This window comes from Physeter macrocephalus, chromosome 16, assembly GCF_002837175.3.
Source record: "Physeter macrocephalus isolate SW-GA chromosome 16, ASM283717v5, whole genome shotgun sequence".
Taxonomy (NCBI): Eukaryota; Metazoa; Chordata; class Mammalia; order Artiodactyla; family Physeteridae; genus Physeter; species Physeter macrocephalus.
In genome coordinates, this window is record NC_041229.1 from 79,760,567 (window position 1) to 79,780,555 (window position 19,989).

The window sequence follows — 19,989 nt, forward strand, 5'->3', positions numbered from 1 at the left end:
TGCTATTTCACTATTTATTCTTTCTCTTTTATAAATTAACTATGAGACTAAACCTTAATCATTTGTATGTTGCTTATCTTTATATAAAATGTGTTTTCTTAACTATTAATGGGAGATGTGATTCAGAAACCTTTTGTAAATTATGGTTTTAAGCTATATTTCAAAATTATGGACGATAACGTTCTAAGACCTCCCAGTCCTTCTCCTTTACTTTCATCTAGACCTTTTTCCTTTGTCCCTGTAATGCTCAACATAGGATCTTTTTCTCAGAAGGAAGCTTTATCATGGAAGGGAATTTGGTAAGTTTTTAGAGTTCATGGTGCCCAGACTATTCCAACTCCTTACCATAGACCTCTTGTATTCAGCTATAGTGGAATGTGAAAATCCCCTCCCAGATTTAATTACCATTCTCAAATTGCCCTACTGAATATCTGTCAGTAATTTGGGAATTTTTCAGGTCCATCAGATATCTAGTTACTTCCCTCTGCTTCCTCCTACACAGTTGCTTTGGAAGGCCCATCTCTATACTCACTCATTTTGGGGGTTCATGGAAATATCTTGTCACCTAATTTTGATTAGATATTATTACTGAGTTTGGGGGTTTTTACTCTAGATGTCTTGCAGAGAGAATTCAGAGAGATTAAAAACTTTGTCACCACCAACATTCCAGAATCCTCCTTGTTTATTTCATATCTTTATGTTTTATGGAGCTGTTCAGTTCCCTGCTGTAATGAGATTTTTTTGGGTAAGACTTTACAGGACTATAGGGAAGCAGAAATTTGAAGGGAAGCCAAGAATAGCCATTGAGCAAATCTTCCTTGCTCCAACCCGGTTGACCATCTCTCACATCCTCTGATAGATCATATTCTTTCCCTCAACTGGGCCTTCTCACAAGCTATTTTTTCTGCCTGCAATGCCCTTTACCCTTCTAAGTAAATCCTACTCAATCTTCAGGTCTCCACCAGACTGTCACTTCTTTACTCTCATAACACCTTGTACGTTAGCTTTGGAAGATAAATCACACTAATATGTCTTCCGCATAGACTGTAAGTTCCATGAAGTGCAAGTGCCATGTCTATTCTATTCACTTCTGCATCCTCCGTTCCTGGCCCATTGTATGTGTCTAGTAAATGATAATGGAAAAATAAATATCTGGATGTCTGATGAGCGACTGCATCTAACAAGTCACATGTGGAAGCATCACAACTATAGTTAGAAATAATAAGCAATATGGTATTCCTTTAGATGGTTAACTATAAAATTTTTTGGTTTATTTTAGCTAGGAGAGCATTTTCCATGTTAAAACTTAAAAAATAAAAATAAGATATGAACATTATGTTTTTGATACAATGGGATAAGTAATGATGTTCAAAAAAGGCATTCTTTCTTATATCTGACAATAAGAGTTTGCAGCAGGTCAACATTGGAGGTTGTAGCTGCTGGGGACAATAAATCCAGGTTGCAGGTTTAGAACATCTTTTCATATAAATAGTGCTTCAAAAAAGAAAAAGATTACAAATAAATTCAGCATGATTTTCCAAGTGTGAGCCACTAACCAAAAGAGTATAAAATCTGTCACCCAGGGTATAAAGAAAAAATCTAGTGAAAACAAAATTTCAGCATTCCATAAATACTGAAGGATTCAAATTTGTCACAAAACACTATTAATATCATGAAATACCATGGTATCTATGACTGGCCATCTAGATTAGGGTGAATCTAGTAAATTAGCATTCAAACCAATTCTATGAAATACAGTGCTACCTTAACATCATGATTTTAATGTACAGAAGCTTTTGACAAAACTCTTGAATAGATGAGGAAAAAAAGGGAAAATTTTAATTAAGTGTTGAGAATGACATGAATAGCTCAGTGAAAATACTTAGGCTTGTTTAATAACGCCTTTGGCAAAAGCAGTATTGTTTGTACAGTGACAATTACCTGGCCCAGTACAATTCCAAGCAAGTCTACACCATCAGATTTAGATGCTATACTGAGCCTGCTTCTTCAGCTTTAGAAAAATCTGGCTCTGCACCTCTGTTGCATGACAGCTCCTGATAATCTGCTTGAGTTGTTTCCTTTCTTAGAACAACCTAAGAATATGTCACTAATAAGAGGTGCATATAAGTACACCCTAATCTCACTAAGGCCCCACAAGCAGGCTTTTTAAAAATGCTTTCTACACAGGCCAATGGATCATGCTTGCAATTATTTCTGCTATGTTTTATTGGAGATTTGGATTTGAGAAGTATAAGTGAAAGCTTAGAGTCATAGACAATCAGCAGCAGCCTTCCTGGCATGACTCATTTCTATAAGGAGGTAGAAAGGTAAATCAAATGACATTTCTAAGATTTTTCCAGATTTATGCTATAACTATTAAGAGAATGTTTTATGATTGGAACTGGCAAACTCCTTTCCTGGGATTTATCATTATGTGTGAGCATAGACTTTTAGGCTATACATCCCATACTGTGCCTAAGACACTTTAGGGCTATAAAATGTTTACCATCCCCTGCCAGTTAGCTCAGAGGACTGGAGAACTGCTTTGAAGAAGCCAAGTCACAAGCCCCATCCCTGTAGAAGCCAGTTAGTGTCAAAGAAAAGATCAGTTCCCTGCCTAAAGCTTGCACCTTGTATCTCAGCCAGCTCTTGGCCACAGCAAAACTCAGTTCATTTACCCTTGATCATAGGGAACAAGGAAAGAGAATGTAGATGGATCAAAGCAAAACCATCATCACTCTTGGACAGAAAATCTAAATAAAATCATTTCCTCCTGACAGTGTCAACAGCATCATCTTCTTAGAAGACATTATATATTCTATAATTTAATGAAATTACTCTTTTTGAATCCTTAAATCCCTTCCTATATGTAGATTATTCTTGGAATGCTGATGTTGACAACAGTCTGAATCTGTATTATATATGGACCATGGAATGACATGAACTTCATAGAGAACATGTATTTCTTGGCTATAGTCACAACAATATGATGGATTGCCTGACTCATACTTGAGTTGCAGCAGGCTATACATATCCTTTTCTCCTTTCACTAGGTCTCTTTCCAGTTCATGCCCACATATGGATGGCTCTTTAATTTTAATGAAAGATATACCAGGCTTTCCACCCTAAATTTAAATGAGAAAAAAAAAAAAAACAGAGCAAAATAGCTAGTTTCATTCTCAGTCCCAGAGAATGGGGAAGAAGCCCAACATTTTCATTTCAGATTCCTCTGCCTCAAATACATCTCTCAGACATTCACATTTCTCCTTCCCTTATTTAATTCAGGTTTCTATGAAAAATTTCAGCTCTTTCTAGAGTACATCCCAAAGCATCATTTCCACCATGATGTTCTCCTGGCCCCAAACCTTATCTCCTTGCCTTGCTTTATTTTCTTTATAGCACTTATCTCTATCTGATATTAGATTTGGTGATTACTTGTTTGTCCTTTTTGTTCCCTACTATATTACTAATGCTAAAACAATACCTGGAATAGAATAGTTTTTTCTCAATATATATTTATTGAAAATGACTTAATATGAACATAAATTAACAAATAGACACTATAACAGCAGTAAAATGGCATGCGTGTATAGTGAAATCTTTTCAAATCAGCTTTGGTTTATTTTGAGACACAGCTTCCTTCCAATTACCTATTGTTTCAATCTTCCAAGGAAAAGCCTTACAAAATCTGAATAACAGTTGCTTCTCTTGCCACAAACTTGCAAGTAATCTCTAGTTATTTTTTTAATTAACTTTTTATAATGTTTAAGTCAAGCTATTTTTTGGTAATAGAGGTAAAATTGACATAAAATTAACCATTTTAACATGTGCATTTCTCTGTTATTTAGTACATTGGCAATGTTATGAAACCATTACCTCTGTTTAATTTTAATCCATTTTCATCAATGATGTTACTTTTTAAAAAACTTATTATTCATCTTGGAGTGGTAGAAAACTAACCCATTACATAGCAAAATGGTACATAAAGGAAAGAATCAAGCATTTATCTCATCATCCCTATTTAAGCTATTATATGGGGTAAACAAATAGTAGATGAGGGAAAATGAATCTTTTTAAAAGTATTCCAACTGATAAATAAAAAAGAAATTATTAATTTGGTATTTCACTATTTGGAATCCCCAATGAATTAGTGGGTCTAGCCATTGAGCACAAGCAACAGATATCACAAAAAGAAAGACATCTAGATATTCTGTGCCTTGTAATAAAAGAACACAATCACATCTATAGTTTTGTCAAAGAGAGAAGAGAGAGTCTGCCCAAGCCTCTGCATTTAGCTGTCACTTTTCCAGAAACACAGAGGACAGGGAACATGTTGAACTACACCATGAGTATGCAATCTGCAAAGTCCAGGCTTTGAGGAACTCTATAGGGCAAATTCACTAACTTCTTCAAATAATAAATTGTAAGAAGAATAGGCTGGAAGAGAAACCTATAGATTAAGAGACTTAAAAGACATAACAATTGTTTTTAATGGGCAAGATTAAACATAGTGTCATAGGATACACATTCAGGGAATAAAAATGTAAAGAAATGCAAAGAAATGATAAATGTAGAAGTCATGGTCATGGTTAATCTAGAGAAGAGAGAAAGGATGGTGACTGGGACAGGACATATGTTTGAGCTTAAAGTTCTGTTTCTTGATCTGAGTGAAGTTACAAGAGTGTAATTAAAAATTCATTAAGTTCTCCCTAAGATCAGGAATAAGACAGAATGCTGGGTTTTTTTTACCACTTATATCCAACATTGTACTAGAAGTTTTGACAAGAGCAATTAGGCAAAAAATAGAAATAAAGGCATCCAAATGATAAAGGAAGAAGTAAATCTATCTCTCTTCCCAGATGGCATGATCCTGTATGTAAAAAACCCAAAAGAATGCACAAAAAAGTTACTGGAGCTAATAAATGAATGCAACAAAGTTAGAGGATACAAGATCCATGCAGAAAAGTCAGTTGTTTTATCTATATCAGCAATGAACAGTCTGAAAAGGAAATTAAGAAAACAATTCCATTTACAATAGCATCTAGAAGAATAAAATACCTATGAATAAATTTAACCAAGGAGGTGAAAGACTTGTAAAATGAAAACTACAAAATGTTGCTGAATGAAATTAAAGATCTAATAAATGGAAGGACATCCTATAGTCATGAATTGTAAGACATAATATAGTTAAAGATATCAATAATAACCAAAGTGGGCTACAGAGTCAATGCAGTCCTTGCCAAAATTCCAATGGCCTTTTTGCATAAATGGAAAATCCAATCCTCAAATTGATAGGAAATTGCAAGGGGTTCTGAATAGCCAAAACAATATGAAAAGAACAAAGTTGGAGGACTTACCCTTCCTGATTTTAAAACTTACTACAAATCAACAGTAATCAAAATATTGTGGTACTGGGATAAGGATAGACATATAGACTAATGGAATATAAGTGAAAGTGCAGAAATAAACCCATACATCTATAGCTGATTGATTTTTTAAAAGGGTGCTGAAACCATTCAATGGGGAAAGAATACTCTCTTCAACAAATGGTACTAGAACAACTGTATACCCACATGCAAAAGAATGAACTGGGACCTCTCACACCACTTATAAAAAAATAATTCCAAGTGGATCAATTATAGAGCTAAAACCACTAAATTCTTAAGAGAAAACATAAGGGTAAATATTCGTGACCTTGAATTAGGCAGTGGATTCATACATAGAACACCAAAAACAGCAACAAATATAAATTAATAGGACTTCATCAAAATTAAAAACTTTTGAACATCAAAGGACATTCCAAGAAAATGAAAAGACAACCTACAGAAGAGGCAAAAATATTTGCAAATCATGTATCTAAGGATCTAGTATCTCAGATATATAAAGAACTCTTACAACTTAACAAAAAAAAAAAAGACAATTTTAAAATGGGAAAAATACTTGAATACATTTCTTTAAAGTAGATATACAAATGCCCAACAAGCACATGAAAAGTTGCTCAACATCTTTAGTCATTAGGATATCACGAATCAAACCCACAAGCTACTACTTCACACCCACTAAGATGGCTATAAATAATTTTAAAAAAACAAACAACAGACAACAAGTGTAGTGAGGATGTGGAGAAATTGGAACCCTTGCACATTTCTGGTGAGAATGTAAAATGGCTCAGCTGTTGTGGCAAGCAATTTGGTGGTTCCTCAAAAAGTTAAAGATATAATTATGTCATAATCCCATAATTCCACTCCTAAGTATTACCCCCCCAAAAATTTTGAGAACAGTTATTCAAATAAATGCATGTTCTTGAACATGTTCACATGTTCAAACCAGCAATATTCACAATAACCAAAGAGTAGCAACAGTACAAATGTCCATCAAATGATGAATGGATAGACACATTGTTGTATATCCATACAATAGGACATTATTCAACCATAAAAGAGAATGAAGTACTGATACATGCTACAACATGGATGAATCTCAAAAATATTATGTTAAGTCAAAAAAGCCAGACACAAGAAGTCACATATTGTATGATTCTATTTACATTAAATAGCCAAAAGAGGTAAATCCATAGAGCTAGAAAGCAGATTGTTGTTTGCCAGAGACTGGGAAGAGGACAGAATGGGAGGAAACTGCTTAATGGGTAAGAGGTTTTAGTTTGGAGTGATGGAAGTGTTTTGGAACTAGATAGAAAGAGGTGTTGGTTACCAACATTGTAAATGTTCTAAATGCTTCTGAAGTGTTCACTTTAAAGTGGTTCATTTTATGTTCTGTAAATTTTGCCTCAATAAATCATATTTTCAAATGCATTAAGCTATTAAAAAACATAACCTACATCCATATACACCTCTTTATAAATTCTTCACTCTTTTTTGGAGAGGAGAAGAGAAATGAGGAGATGCTGATTCTGAAACAGTTACTTTGGACAAAGAAAGGTCAGACTCTTTTCCTGACTCATAGTCATTATGGTAATTATTTCATAAAATGAAGTTTCCATTTGCCCCATGTCTCAAGTTCATTCTAACACATTTTCTCTGGCTTAGTGACAACTGTTTAAACACGTTTCTTGTATTTTACAGACACACTTGGCAAGTGCAAGACAAAATCGATGCAAACAATGTGGCTTACACAACTGGGAAGCTAAGCTTTCACACTGATTATCCAGCTCTCCATCATCCACCTGGGGTAAGGTGAGCCTCAACATATTTTCCACAAGGCAAGCCAAGGACTAATATCCTCCTGCATTTTGAGCCTAGAAGATTATATGTTTCATTAGCTAATTTGTCTTATGTAGATCTCTCTCCAAACACAATCCAAACTCAGAAAATCTCTGTACTTAAATCCTGAATAGCCTCATATGCCCAAGGAATAGAAGATTTTCATGTTTTTGTTTTTTTGTTTGTTTGTTTGTTTGTTTTTACATTTCTTCATTTCTCCCTGGAAATAACTATTGGCATTTGTTGCTTTGCCAAGACATTTTACCACAGTGGTACACCTTGAGGTCTTTTTGCACATTTACCATTCCCAAGAGAGTTAAAAGAGAAAATAAAACCAGGGAACACAATGTAGAGTTTTCCCCACAAAGTCACATGGCCACCATTCATATCAGTTAGCTATTGCTGCAAAAAAAACCAAAAAACAAAAAACAAAAAAACCCCACTCCATAACTTCACAGCTTAAAAGAACAGCCATTTACTTAGCTCATGTTTTTACAATTTGGGCTATGTTCAGCTGGGTAGTTCTGCGGCTGCTGAGTCTGCTAGGGACTGGTTGACCTAGGTGGTAGCTGAGATGACTTGCCCCTGCTCCATCTGATCTGTCATCCTCTCCCCTCAATCAGCAGAATGTCATCTCTGCCATGTTTTATTGGTCAAAGCAGGTCATAAGTTTAGCCCAGATTCAAGGGGTGAGGAGGTAGAGGCCACCTTTTATGGGAGAAGCTGCAAAGATGTAATACAAAAGAGTGTGAAGACAAAAAGCAGAATAACCCTGGCTGTTTGTGGAAATCGTCTACTCTCCCAGCTATTAGATACTTCACTGAGGAGGGAGATGTTCACCATGGAACCGCAAATCCTCCAGATTTTCTGGAAGCCTCCTCTTCCACTACATTGTTACAAAATTACCATTTTACTAAACCAGCTACATTTTTACAAAAGCATCATTTTGTTAAACCAAGAAATAAATGGTCAGGAAACCACCTTTGAAAAGGTATTTTGTTCCTATTTTTAGAGCTAAATGAGACTAAATGAAATAGCCACACAGAAATTTATATCTTCAAAGGTAAATGGAAATTTGGGGCAGTTCTCTAGCTAATGAAGGTGAAATGGGGGAAAGTCAAAATTCCTGTGTTTTTCATCATATTGACTGGACACATTTTCCCTGTGCCTTTGTTACCCATTGTCCTCATCAGTATTAACTAAGCTAGTCTAGTATTTGACTTCACATGTTTTAAATTAGTTTGTTGATTGTAAAACACCACATGATTTCTCTGAACTAAATGACGACAGTGAAAGGACCCTCAATAGTCACCTTTTGGGGTAGGGATTGAGGGGAAGTCACACAATGTGATTTGTTTTAAATGTGGTCCAGAAATTTTCTAAAACCCTGAGGGTTAAAAGCCAAACTAATCAGCTCAGTTCATCTGCCAAAGACAGGTTGGAGAAGTTAAATGGAATAAAATTTTTAAAATTAGACTAGAAAACTAGATTCTATTTGAATTTTTAAATTATCTGCTTTTTATGAATTTATGTTTGTTTTTGGGTTAAAATTGAAAGCCTATGGAAAAGTGATTAAATGACTTCATAAATGTCCCTGAAGTATAAGGCTTGACATTTTCATAGCATTTTATATTATTTTTTTCTGCATTTTATATTCTTTCAAAGCATTTTTACTTATATTGCTTTATTTGATGCCTCTTAGAATTCCTTTAAGGTAGACAGGAGCCATCAGAGTCTTTTTATGTTAAATGACGAAATGGCACCCAGCATGGTTAAATACTTCCACAGGGTGACATCTGATTAATAGGGAACTTGAACTTGAAACCAGACCTCCATCAAGTTTTTTCACCACACCATAGGGATCTTGAGTTGGACTTTCTAATTACCATAATTTCTATAAAATGTTGATTATTTATAGACATTGTCATATATTACAAACTCTTGAAATACAGGAATTGAATCTTATACTTCCATAAATTTCAAGACTTAACCCAGCACCTTGCATGTAATAGAGACTTAATAAATATGCTAAAAAGAGGTTTTAAAATGCCACAAAATTGTACCAATCTCTACCAGCAAGTGCAATATCCAAATCTAAGTGATCTGATTGGAGAGTTTTAAATAAAAAATGATTCCTGAAATGTCTAGATTCTGGTAAAATAATGAATAAAATGTAGCCACCTGCTTGTGCTATTGTTTAAATTTCCATTTTGAATTATTCAGGGATTGAACCAAAGTTTGAGCTCTTTTATAACAAATAAAATAAAGCAATGCTCTTTTCAGTACAGATGAAATGATCTGGATAATGAGTTACCTGTTGAGAGTTCAGTTTGATCAATTTCAAACACGTGGGGGAGGATAAGGAGACATCTTTAATGAAACACAGATGTTGCTTCCTTCACTGTCTTTGTCTGGGCCAAAAGTCACACGCTGCCATAAAGTAACATTTAAAAAGAAAATATTTTTGGTTCTGAATGACTTACATGACATCAAATTGGGTTTTATACACATCAGGCGTATATTTACCTTTTGAATTTACGATGAAAGTATTGTCTGGCTCCATCATCTTTTTTCTTTCATAAGATGGCATTAAAATGTAAATGTACAAAAGAAGATTATTAGTTGGCCTTGCCACATGTAAAAGACATCAGCTGACCTTTTCTTTTTTTTAAGATTTGTATTTGCAATATTCTGTGACTTCATTATGGCAGAGTATAAAAGGATTTAAAGAACACTTAGATTCTCCCAAAGAAAAAGTTATGCTATTGCTTTGCCTTCTTGGAGTTTGGAAGACTTGAGTTTGATATTTCCATTTCATCTTCTTTTTAATCATGCTGTTTCACCCCTCATTGCCCTGGCGATGAGATAATTCTCTACAATGACTTGGTCAGCTTATGCACATATTTTTTCAAGCTTAAAAAAAAAATGGCATCAATTTAAAGACTGAACCATTACTCATTTAGATCAGTTATCTCCTAATAACAGAAAACAAGGTATTATCAACCCGTAATGGAAGTTGAAGTTTACAAAACATATAAACACACACACCACATAATACCAAATTAGTAAGAGTACTATAAAGGGACTTCTGTTACAGGAAAGGAACTTGCTGTATGAGGACTTTGAAGCAAATAGGCTGAGGTTTGAACATTAGCTTTGCCATGTATTAGCAGAGTTCTTACCAGCTGGCCAGTGTTTACACCTGACTCTCAGTTTCTTCATCTATATAATGGACATGAAATTATCGAATTCTAAGGACTGTTGTGAGGAATTAATAAGTATGCATTATAACATCATAATTTAAGATCAAGTATGTATAAAATTTTAAATATTGAGAAATTTTGTGTGGACTTGGGAGGAGGCAGAATTTGTGTTCTAGATCTGCACTATCCAATATAGTAGTCATTAGTCACTATGATTGTTTACATTGTAATTTAAGCTAATTAAGTCACACTAACCACATTTCAAGTGCACAGTAGTTGTATAGGACTAGGGACTACTACTATATTGGGCAGCACAGAAGAACATTTCCATCAACACAGAAAGTTCTAATGGACAGCACTGCCCTAGCCATTTACAGAGATAACCAAGCCAAATAGATATTTTCTCCATTTATACTGATATCCCCCTAGTCTGAGTATTTGATCATATTTGCCTCTTCCTTTCTACAAGAACTGTCAGACACTGGCTTTTATTTTTATTTTGTTCAGTAAAGAGGAAGTTTTAGTTTATAGTGTTAGTTTCTTTAAGCTGAATAGTGTTAGTTTCTTTAAGCAGAAAAATTACTGTCTAAATTTAGGTATTAAAAATTTAGGTATTCAAAATCACCCACCCATGCTGACTTACCAAAAAGAATCATATAACCGAGGAAAACAAATCAACTCCATTCAAAAGAATATTGTTAAAATATTACTACATTTAGTTTTTCAAAATGAAATAATGTTAAACATTTTCCCCTAACTCTTAGTAAAAGTAACTAACACTCCTTTTGGTTTCTCATTCCCAGTGTATCTTGGGCTTATTCATCCTCATAGCCACATCCTTCCTCATTCCCTTATCATTATGCTTGAACTACTGCATTAGATTCTCAAGTAGTTACTCTCTCACTAGTTCCCCCCCTTAAAAAAATGTATCTCTTGTCAACACCACTAGACTAATAATTTCCAACTCAGTCATGACTACATTACTTCCATATTCAAAAGACTTTGACAATTCCCTTCTGTGCACAAGAAAGTCCAATATCTTTCATCTGACATTCCAGACTCTCCCTGATGAAATCCTAAATTACCTTTCCAGCTGGATCTACTATTCCCAGTTGTGACCCTCTACTGCAGCCAAACTTTTTGAGAGCCAGTGAAGTATGCATTTTTGCATACCCGTCAACACTGCCACCTGATTAGCTCTTGCCATTCCATTCTATGTATCCAAAATTGTATCCATCCTCCTTTGCCCATGTTAAATCCCACCTCCTCTGTAAAGTCAACACAGAGTGCACACTCAGAAGATCACTGCTCTTATGATCTGTGCCTTTTGTTCACTAATGAACATTATATGCCTGTGCCCTTGCCTTCAACTGTAACAATGTTTGAACTATAAATTATTGATTACAAGCAACTTTTTCTCCCTAACCTCTTTCTCTGTTGTCACCAAAGAGACAGATATAAAAGGTTTGCTGATTTTACTTAAATTACTTTTATGAATCTTTCCTTAAAACTGTTAAAAATGTTAAGTGCATACCATTTTAAAACAGTTCTCTGTTTCTTTTCATAGGTTCAGCTTCTGCACTGCATAAAGCAAACAGTCACTGGGGGTGATTCAGAAATTGTAGATGGATTTAACGTATGCCAAAAGCTCAAGGAAAAAAATCCTTGGGCATTCCAGATTCTGTCCTCCACCTTTGTGGACTTTACAGACATTGGAGTGGATTACTGCGATTTCTCCGTACAATCCAAACACAAAATTATAGAGTAAGTACTGTTTCTAAATTTGTCAGAGCAGTAAAACTGTTGACAGCAAAGGCTTCATTACCCTAAAGCTTAAACAACAGAAAAATTCAGTTAACTCCCGAGCTTTAGTTTTTATTAACTGTTTAATCCAATTCTTGAATGAAAGAGGAAAAAAGAACACTTTCACCATTAAAAAAATTCTTTATCAAATTCCCTGTTCTTAATCAATATAAGAAAAGTAACTAAGACTTCATGTATACTTCATTTTTAAAATATAAGTTCTACAGAGTTATAATCAGTGTGATTGTATGCTAATCAGGACCCTTTCAGAAGTGAAAAAATATAACTCAAATTAGGTAGGTCCAGGAGTTTAAAAATATCATCTGATATTGATTTCTTTTTTTCCTTCACCTCTTAACCAACATATCCTCTGTGTTGGCTTCATTTTCAAAGATAATCAATAGAAGCTCCAAGTTTTCATTGTTATTAGAGCTGGTAATCACAACACACAGAAAACACTTATTTCCTAATAGCTAACACAAAGATGTAGATTCGCTGCTCAACATGTGTTCAAGTCTATACTGGAAGCAATCACCACGGCTAGGAAGCCAGAGAATTCTGACTGGCTGTCTCTGGATCACATGTTCATCTCTGGAGTAAGGTAAGCCTCACCTGAACCACAAGGGCTGAGAATGAAACAGTGACATCTCCTCAGACTGATGCCAAAAACTCATATGTTCGCTACACAGAATGTTTTGTGTTCTTTTTTCATTTAACATTATTTCACAATAATTTTTCAAGTATCTACAAGGGCCACACATTTATTCTGTTATATGAGAATTATCCTACATTGTGTTTCTAGGACATGTTTTATTTAATCCAACCTCAGTTAATGAATGCTGGGGTGTTTCCAATTTTATAACTGAGTTTGTATTCTTCTTTTAGGAGAAATAACCAAATAATATGAAAATAAAATCATTTAATAAATAATCAAATCCTCAGTATACTAACTCAGCTTTGTTATATACACATATGATCTTCATTTATTCATTCAACAAATACTTACTGAGGCCAGTCACTCTTCTTGTTGCTTGGGATACATCAGTGGACAAAACAAAGATTCCTGCCTTCATGTAGCTTACTTTCTAATAGGGGAGGGGAAAATTAGGAATTTTAAAATATATGAGTAAATTGCAATGAATGTTAAAACATTTTAAGTGCTTAAGAAAAAAGGAAAAGTAAGGCAAGATAGGGGAATCTGTAGAGCCAAAGACTTAAGGAGGATAAAATTTGTATCATTAAATAGTGTGTCAAGGATAAGCTTTACTGAGTAGGCAATATTTGAGCAAAAACTTAAAGGAATGAGGGAGTTTGTCCAGAAGATGAGCAGCTAGAGCAAAGTTCCTAGGATAACCCTAAGAAGATGCTTGGTGTGTTCAAGGGACAGCAATGAGGCCAATGGGGGGGATAGTATTACAAAAGGAGGCCAGGTGGGGGTAAGTTTATATAGAGCCTTACTAGTCATTGTAATAACATTAGCTTTAATTCTTAGTGAAATAAGGGCTTGCTGGAAGATTTTGACCAAAAGAGAGGCATCTATATTTATATAAAATCATTTACATTTTAAGTGGATCACCATGGCTGCTGTGCTGAATATAGTGTATAAGAGCAAGGGCAGGAGCAGGAAGACCATCTTGGAAGCTCCTACATGACCAGAGGTTAGAGATGAGGGTAACTGAACATGAGTGGTCCAGGTGGCGATAGCAGCAGTGTGGAGAAGGGTCTGCTTGGGAATATATTTTGCATATCAAAACAGCATATTTTCATGACAAATTGAATGACCGTGTGAGAGAAAGACAGATGTCAAAAATAAATCCTAGTTCAGAATAACCTACCCTGAGAGGTAGGTCATTGAGGTGGGAAAAAAGATAAAATACCTCCTGAGATTCCCAGTTTTGACAGGACAGCTTTCACTGTTTAAAAGTTAACTTAGAGGGTAGACAGCAGAAGCAAGAAGAACTACAATCCTTCAGCCTGTGAAACAAAAACCACATTCACAGAAGGATAGACCAAATGAAAAGGCAGACGATTATGTACCAGATGAAGGAACAAGCTAAAACCCCAGAAAAACAACTAAAGTAAGTGGAGATAGGTGAACTTCCAGAAGAAGAATTCAGAATAATGATAGTGAAGATGATCCAGGACCTCGGAAAAAGAATGGAGGCAAAGATCAAGAAGATGCAAGACATGTTTAACAAAGACCTACAAGAATTAAAGAACAAACACCTAGAAAAATTAAAGAACCAACAAACAGAGATGAACAATAAAATAACTGCAATGAAAAATACACTAGAGGGCTTCCCTGGTGGCGCAGTGGTTGAGAGTCCACCTGCAGATGCAGGGGACACAGGTTCGTGCCCCAGTCCGGGAGGATCCCACATGCCGTGGAGCGGCTGGGCCTGTGAGCCATGGCCTCTGAGCCTGTGCGTCCGGAGCCTGTGCTCCACAATTGGAGAGGCCACAACAGTGAGAGGCCCGCGTAACGTGAAAAAAAAAAAAAAAATACACTAGAAGGAATCAACAGCAGAATAACTGAGGCAGAACAACAGATAAGTGACCGGGAAGACAGAATTATGGAATTCACTGTTTCAAAACAGGAAAAAAAAAAAAAAAGAATGAAAAGAAATGAAGACACCATAAGGGACCTCTGGGACAACATTAAACACACCAACATTCACATTATAGGGGTTCCAGAAGGAGAACAGAGAGAGAAAGAACCTGAGAGAATATTTGAAGTGATTGTAGTCAATAGCTTCCCTAACATGGGAAAGGAAATAGCCACCCAGCTCCAGGAAGCAAAGAGTCCCAGGCAGGAAAACCCAAGGAGAAATAAGCTGGGATACATAGTAAACAAATTGAAAAAAATTAAAGGCAAAGAAAAATTATTAAATGCAAAAAGGGAAAAATGACAAATAACATACAAGGGAACTCCCATAAGGTTAACAGCTGATTTTTCAGCAGAACCTCTACAAGCCAGAAGGGAGTGGCACAATATATTTAAAGTGATGAAAGGAAAGAACGTACAACCAAGATTACTCTATCCAGCAAGGAACTCATTGAGATTTGATGGAGAAATCAAAAGCTTTACAGACAAGCAAAAGCTAAGAGAATTCAGCACCACCAAACCAGCTCTACAACAAATGCTAAAGGAGCTTCTCTAAGTGGGAAATACAAGAGGAGAAAAGGACCTACAAAAATGAAAACAAAACAATTAAGAAAATGGTAATAGAACAGAGATATCAATAATTACCTTAAATGTGAATGCATTAAATGCTCCAACCAAAAGACACAGGCTAGCTGAATGGATACAAAAACAAGACACATATATAGGCTGTCTACAAGTGACCCACTTCAGACCTAGGGACACATACACACTGAAAGTGAGAGGGTGGAAAAAGATATTCAATGCAAATGGAAATCAAAAGAAAGCTGGAGTAGCAATACTCATATCAGTTAAAATATACTTTAAAATAAAGAATGTTACATGAGACAAGGAAGGACATTACATAATGTCAAGGGATCAATCCAAGAAGAAGATATAACAATTCTAAATATACATGCACCCAACATAGGAGCACCTCAATACATAAGTATATACGTTGTCTACAAGAGACCCACTTTAGATCTAGGGACACATACAGACAGAAAGTGAGGGGGTGGAAAAAGATACTCCATGCAAATGGAAATCAAAAGAAAGCTGGAATAGCAATACTCATATCAGATAAAATAGACTTTAAAATAAAGAATGTTACAAGAGACAAGGAGGACACTACATAATGATAAAGGGATCAATCCAAGAAGTCATAACAATTATAAATATATATGCACCCAACAGAGGAGTATCTCAATACATAAGGCAAATACTAACAGCTATAAAAGAGGAAATCGACAGTAACACAATAATAGTGGGGGACTTTAACACCTCACTTACACCAGTGGACAGATCACCCAGACAGAAAATTAATAAGGAAACAAAAGCTTTAAATGACACAAAAGAACAGATATATTTAATTGATATTTATGGGACATTCCATCCAAAAACAGCAGATTACACTTTCTTCGCAAGTGCACATGACACATTCTCCAGTATGGGTCACTTCTTGGGTCACAAATCAAACCTTGGTAAATTTAAGAAAATTGACATCATCTCAAGCATCTTTTCTGACAACGACACTATGAGATTAGAAATCAATTACAGGGAAAAAAAGTTAAAAACACAAACACATGGAGGCTAAACAATACATTACTAAATAACAAAGAGATCAGTGAAGAAATCAAAGAGGAAATCAAAAATACCTAGAGACAAATGACAATGAAAACAAAAGAGGAAGAGGACTCAAATCAATAAAATTAGAAATGAAAAAGGAGAAGTTACAATGGACACCACAGAAATACAAAGCATCATAAGAGACTACTAAAAGAAACTCTATGCCAATAAAATGGACAACATGGAAGAACTGGACAAATTCTTAGAAATGTATAACCTTACAAGACTGAACCAGGAAGAAAGAGAAAATAGGAACAGACCAATCACAAGTAAGGAAATTGAAACTGTGATTAAAAATCTTCCAACAAACAAAAGCCCTGGACCAGATAGCTTCACATGAGAATTCTATCACACATTTAGAGAAGAGCCAACACCCATCCTCCTCAAACTCTTCCAAAAAATTGCAGAGGAAGGAACACTCCCAAACTCATTCTATGAGGCCATAATCACCCTGATACCCAAACCAGACAAAGATACTACAAAAAAAGAAAATTACAGACCAATATCACTCACAAATATACATGCAAAAATCCTCAACAAAATACTAGCAAACAGAATCCAACAACACATTAAAAGAATCATACACCATAACCAAGTGGAATTTATCCCATGATTGAAACTGTGATTAAAAATCTTCCAACAAACAAAAGCCCTGGACCAGACAGCTTCACATGAGAATTCTATCACACATTTAGAGAAGAGCCAACACCCATCCTCCTCAAACTCTTCCAAAAAATTGCAGAGGAAGGAACACTCCCAAACTCATTCTATGAGGCCATAATCACCCTGATACCCAAACCAGACAAAGATACTACAAAAAAAGAAAATTACAGACCAATATCACTCACAAATATACATGCAAAAATCCTCAACAAAATACTAGCAAACAGAATCCAACAACACATTAAAAGAATCATACACCATAACCAAGTGGAATTTATCCCATGGATGCAAGGATTCTTCAATATATGCAAATCAGTCAATGTGATACACCATATTAACAACTTGAAGAATAAAAACCATATGATCATCTCAATAGATGCAATAAAAGCTTTTGACAAAATTCAACACCCGTTTATGATAAAAACTATCCAGAAAGTGGGCAAACAGTGGGAACTGCCTCAACATAATAAAGGCCATATACAACAAACCCACAGCAAACATCGTTCTCAGTTGTGAAAAACTGAATGCATTTCTCTAGATCAGGAATAAGACAAGGATGTCCACTCTTGCCACTATCATTCAACATAATCTTGGAAGTCCTAGCCATGGCAATCAGAGAAGAAAAAGAAATTAAAGGAATACAATTGGAAAAGAAGAATTAAAACGGTCACTATTTGCAGATGATGTGATACTATACATCGATAATCCTAAAGATGCCACCAGAAAACCACTACAGCTAATACATGAATTTGGTAAATTTACAGGGTACAAAATTAATGCACAGAAATCTCTTGCAATCCTATACACTAACAATGAAAGATCAGAGGGAGAAATTAAGGAAACAATCCCATTCACCATTGCAAAAAAAGAATAAAATACCTAGGAATAAACCTACCTATTAAGGTAAAAGACCTGTACTCAGAAAAATATAAGACACTGATGAAAGAAATCAAAGGTGATACAAACCGATGGAGAGATATACCATGTTCTTGGATTGGAAAAAACAATATTGTGAAAATGATTATACTACCCAAAGCAATCTACAGATTCAATGCAATCCCTATCAAATTATCAATGGCATTTTTTTACAGAACTCAAACAAAAAATCTTAACATTTGTATGGAGACACAAATGACCGGAATAGACAAAGCAGTCTTTAGGGAAATAAACGGAGATGGAGGAATCAGACTCCCTGACTTCAGACTTTACTACAAAGCTGCAGTAATCAAGACAGTATGGTACTGGCACAAAAACAGAAATATGGATCAATGGAACAGGATAGAGACCCAAGAGATAAACCCACGCACCTGTGGTCAACTAAACTATGACAAAGGAGGAAAGGATATATAATGGAGAAAAGACAGTCTCTTCAATAAGTGGTGCTGGGAAAACTAGACAGCTACATGTAAAAGAATGAAATTGGAACACTCCCTAACACCATACACAAAAATAAGCTCAAAATGGATTAAAGACCAAAATATAAGACCGGACACTATAAAACTCTTAGAGGAAAATATAGGAAGAACACACTTTGACATAAATCACAGCAAGATCTTTTCTGACCCACCCACTGGATTAATAGAAATAAAAACAAAAATAAACAAATGGGAACAAATGAAACTTAAAAGCTTTTGCACAGAGTGAAGTCAGAAAGAGAAAAACAAATATCATATATTAAAGCATATATGTGGAATCTAAATAAATGGTACAGCTGAACCAGTTTGCAACGCAGAAATGAGACACAGATGTAGAGAACAAACATATGGACAAGTAGAGGGAAAAGCAGGGGGGTGGGGTGGTGGTGGTGGGATGAATTGGGGTATTGGGATTGACATACATACACTAATATGTATAACATGGATAACTAATAAGAACCTGCTTTATAAAAAATAAAATATAATAAAATTCAAGAAAAAGAGAAAATAAATGGTAAGATTGTAGATTTAAACATGACCTTATCAATAATGACATTAAATATAAATGGGCTAAATACAACAATTTTTTTTAAAGTTACCTTAAAACCCCATGACAAATTACCATTTTGTTGTGACACAATATGGTTGCAGACTCTTCAGGGCTAAAGAACAGAGGCAAAACAAAAGCGAAAAGAAAAATAAACTTAGCTATTGAGTGAGATTTTTTTTTAAAAGCTTTACTGGAGTATAATTGCTTTACAATGGTGTATTAGTTTCTGCTTTATTACAAAGTAAATCTGCTATACATATACATATATCCCCATATCTCCTCCCTCTTGCATCTCCCTCCCTCCCTCCCTATCCCACCCCACTATGTGGTCACAAAGCACCAAGCTGATCTACCTGTACTATGCAGCTGCTTCCCACTAGCTATCTATTTTACATTTGGTAGTATATATAAGTCCATGCCACTCTCTCACTTCATCCCAGCTAACCCTTCCCCCTTCTCGTCTCCTCAAGTCCATTGTCTACGTCTGCATCTTTATTCCTGTCCTGCCCCTAGGTTCTTCAGAAACTTTTTTTTTGTTTTACATTCCATATATATGTGTTAGCGGTATTTGTTTTTCTCTTTCTGACTTACTTCACACTGTATTAAAGGCTCTAGATCCATCCACCTCACTACAAATAACTTAATTTTGTTTCTTTTTATGGCTGACTAATATTCCATTGTATATATGGCCACATCTTCTTTATCCATTCATGTCAGTGGACACTTAGGTTGCTTCCATGTCCTGGCTATTCTAAATAGAGCTGCAATGAACATTGTGGTACATGACTCTTTTTGAATTATGGTTTTCTCAGGGTATATGCCCAGTAGTGGGATTGCTGGGTCGTATGGTAGTTCTATTTGTAGTTTT

The 19,989-nt window shown here is 35.2% G+C and overlaps 1 protein-coding gene across 1 annotated transcript in view; it reads left to right on the plus strand.

The window, feature by feature from the left end:
• BBOX1 (gamma-butyrobetaine hydroxylase 1) overlaps positions 1 to 19,989 on the plus strand; it is a 77,382-nt gene that overhangs the window by 45,365 nt on the left and 12,028 nt on the right. The window contains exons 5-6 of the mRNA XM_024118888.1: positions 7,083 to 7,188; positions 11,991 to 12,187. Of these exons, the coding sequence (XP_023974656.1) occupies positions 7,083 to 7,188; positions 11,991 to 12,187 (303 nt within the window). The remainder of the gene's footprint in view (positions 1 to 7,082; positions 7,189 to 11,990; positions 12,188 to 19,989) is intronic.